Source organism: Rhagoletis zephyria, unplaced genomic scaffold (genome assembly GCF_001687245.7).
Source record: "Rhagoletis zephyria isolate East Lansing unplaced genomic scaffold, Rhagoletis_zephyria_1.1 Rzeph_scaffold_03092, whole genome shotgun sequence".
NCBI classification, from domain to species: Eukaryota; Metazoa; Arthropoda; class Insecta; order Diptera; family Tephritidae; genus Rhagoletis; species Rhagoletis zephyria.
In genome coordinates, this window is record NW_016160176.1 from 45,497 (window position 1) to 49,108 (window position 3,612).

Here is a 3,612-nt window from a genome sequence, read left to right on the forward strand (position 1 = left end):
ACCCCTGGGTTTAGAGTTAGAATATTTTCTATGATTTTGTTTTATTTTCTACACAAATATAAGCATCAACAAATCATTATTTGGCCGCAAAACAGTGATAACCCCGGTCTGGTCAAATCTCGGCTTGACACTGGAAGTGCTTATCTCATCTTTGAGTGAGCGAAAAGAAAACATAGCTTCTTCCAGCCAATTATGAGTAAACAAACTGTGTCATCAGAATTAACAAATAATTGGGTGTTTCGGGACATTGAATGCGCCAAACGAGCAGTCTAATTTAAGAGCTCGAAGTGAACAGAACAAAAATGAGAAGCAAACATAGTTTCATAAGTATAATTTGGCTGGTGTTAACGCTAAAGGTATGGCNTGTGTCATCAGAATTAACAAATAATTGGGTGTTTCGGGACATTGAATGCGTGAAACCAGCAGTCTAATTTAAGAGCTCGAAGTGAACAGAACAAAAATGAGAAGCAAACATAGTTTTATAAGTATAATTTGGCTGGTGTTAATGCTACAGGTATGGGAAAAATATTTAGGGTAGTTTTTGAGCAGATTGTAAAAACAACTTGCTTTCAGTTGGTAACAGCACGCACTGTATTGCATCGCCGTACCGAGATCGACGCTGATGGCGAGAAGCACACGAAAACATGGACAACGCACGAGGCAGATGAGGATTTCAGCTCCGCAGCGGGTGCTGCGGATGACGGCTTTCAGACATTCTCTCGCAATGGCATCACATTACGCATTAAACCTCAAGTGACAACATTGCGCATCGGTGGCAAGAATGTTAGCCCCGAGCAGCTGCTAGAGCAGGCGAAGCATTCGAAGGAGCTGGAGCTGCTCGCTGTGCGTCAACTAATGAGCACAGGCCAACCTGTGAAGCGTACGAATATTGAGAATGGGCGTAAGCATACGAGCATTTATACGCTGGAACCGGATGGCAGCATTGTTTGCAAGAAGGTGGAAGATATCGATTTGGCAGATGTGGAACGTAGGTTCGAGGAAATTATAAAGCAGCAGCAAGCAAAGCAGAATCCGAATAAGCTTAGCGATTGGGAGTGGGCAGAAGATGATAAACCAAGCGCGGAGACTCCAGTATTGAGAGCGCCGCAGCAACCCACTCAAGCAAACAAACCAAACCAGCCAGCAGGAAGACCAGTTTGGGCATCACCATCTGCTGCCAGGCGTCCTACACCTGCAGCTGATGATAATTTCGGCGGCGGCGGTGCGCCACTGTTCAAACACAATACACAGCTACCAAACACATGGCACAGTGATTCGTGGGACAAGGATGATCCCTTCAGTCCGCCTGAATTACCCGCTTTTGGGGCATTCGATGATGATTGGAATTTCGAAGATCCTCCGGTGCCTACCGATGAAACAAACACCTTCACCAACACCCATACCGACAAAGATGGTAACACAGTGCACACCAGCTACACGACGGGACCGAACGAGTGGAAGCGCAAGACGGTAAAAATTTCTTCAAACTTCCAACCCAAAGAAACGACAACACTACGCAGCTTGGAAGAGTTTCTCAAATCACAATATAATCCAAGCAATGACGCGCCACCGCTGCTCCCATCATCAGCCGCAACAACGTCCACTACACCGCAACCTGTGAAGACTATCAACATCGAGGATTTACAACCCGTTGCCGTGCTTAACATAAACAAGCCTGCGGATGAACAATTCTTGCATCCACTCGGACCAAATGCTGGCGAACAGAAGCCCATAAAAACGCTCAAGATAGACAATATACCGCCCACTCCCGATTTAGATGATCCACGCGTTGAACTTACCAAAGTGCGTACCCTCACCAAAACATTCAACAGCAATCACCCACCATCATCAGCTGATTTAGATCCCAACATGTTGGATATATTGAAGCGCGCTGGCATCCGGCCTGAAGATATCAGCAACTCGAATGGTCACACGATAACAAAGACGCGCACGGAACCGGATGGCCGCATAGTGACGACAACATATCGCGTGCGTCCAACCTACGGTGTCAATAGCTTTGAGCCGCTTACGCATGTCAAACCTTACCACGTCTCGTCTTTCCGTGACAGTCCGTACGCCGCACAAAATCCAATCGAGATACCTTCATTTCTCGATGCTCCCCAACTTAGTAAACACCATAGCGCTAGCCATTTTGGCGTCGATTTCACGCCTTTTTCAGCTGTTCCATTGGATGAAAGCTCAACAACTACAACGACGCGTAAGTCGTTGGTACGTGATCGCGAACCATTGCACCCGGAACTTGAAGACGTAGAAGGAGCTGTCACATTAAACCCATTGCTAATACATCCAGTGGATTCGGCTACCCCAGCTTCAGCTAGCGCACCAAAGATCTGCGCTCCAAAGACAAGAACTGGAAAGAGCGCAATTGTTGAGTTTTTAGCCAAAATTGGCATTTCAGTGGCGGATTTAGATGCACAAAATGGTGAACTTATTAAGACCATAGTCGACGACGATGGCCGCACGCTAACGGCTAGATTTGTGTTAAGTGCGCCGGTGGCTTCTAAGTGTGATAAGTAATTACATGCGTACATATGTGTGCTTGATTTAAAATTAAAATGCTATTATTTGTGCAAATAAACTGCTTTTTGTTTTGAATGGATTTTTTAGTTTGGAAAATAATTAACAATAAAAAAACTAATTTTTAAAAATAGTTTTTTTCTGCGCCCTTTGGCCTCAACTACTCCCAATTGACGCTAGTTTCAAATTTTCTAAACAAATCTTACTTAGCAGACTTTTGTGTTATCAGTTAATAAAAAAGAATGGCATTATTATTATTATGGCACCATAAAGCGAGCGTAGTGNTACTAAAAATACGTTTTTTGAACAAATCTCGAAAACACTTCTTTGAAACCATGGGTATTTTTTCGTGTTCAACGACCCAAAGTTTGCCTAAAAAATTTGCTCTATAGAGGTTTATATTTCATGTAAAGTAATATGTAATATGCCTTACTATAATTTTGTAAATATTCATTACTAAAAGATTAATACCAATGAAGCAAATGTGATTTATGCTTAAAGTTTAAAATTGGAATTGGAATTTGAATAGCGCATCCTTTTAATACTTAGTAGGTACAGTTTTCCTTTTGTTTGTTTAATATTCATTAACTTTTTATAAAAATATAGCATATTCTATGTCTACATCCCGTTTAAAAAATTTTTGAAAATTAAAAAAAACAAGTAAGAAAGTCTAAGTTCGGGCGGAGCCGAACATTAAATACCCGGCGCAAGTATTAAATATATGTTTTTTCACCCTTCCGAAACCTTCCGCTAGATGGTAAGCCGAGGTGTATCAATTTTGAGTAAATTAGCGGTATTCAATTTCGAAATATTGAAGTTTCAAGCATTTCTAAATTTAACGTTATATGAGAATCGGCCGTTATTTTAGTCCGATTTCAATAATTTTCAACGTTTTGCTTACACGTGGCAAGTACAATAACCATACCGAGTTTGGTACAAATTGGTAGAACGGTTACCGATATACTTATATGTGATCATAAGTGGGCGGTGCCACGCCCATTTTCCAAAATTTTACCATAAACGTATTTCTTGGTAAAGAATTGTTGCAAGCATCAATTTTGAATAAATTAGCTT

General features: G+C 41.7%; 1 protein-coding gene across 1 annotated transcript; it reads left to right on the forward strand.

Annotated features, from left to right (window-relative positions):
* The first annotated feature begins 425 nt into the window (after positions 1–425).
* On the forward strand, positions 426–2,636 carry LOC108368365 (uncharacterized). Its single transcript, XM_017623208.1, has 2 exons — positions 426–514; positions 574–2,636. Exons 1-2 carry the CDS (start codon positions 461–463, stop codon positions 2,536–2,538), a joined length of 2,019 nt encoding a protein of 672 aa, XP_017478697.1. The 5' UTR covers positions 426–460; the 3' UTR covers positions 2,539–2,636.
* The last annotated feature ends 976 nt before the right edge of the window (positions 2,637–3,612 follow it).

Excerpts from the sequence above, each read along its gene's own strand:
- LOC108368365 (XM_017623208.1), top strand. The coding sequence starts at position 461 with ATGAGAAGCAAACATAGTTTTATAAGTATAATTTGGCTGGTGTTAATG. Across the intron at positions 515-573 it reads GGCTGGTGTTAATGCTACAG|TTGGTAACAGCACGCACTGT; the intron begins GTATGGGAAAAA and ends ACTTGCTTTCAG.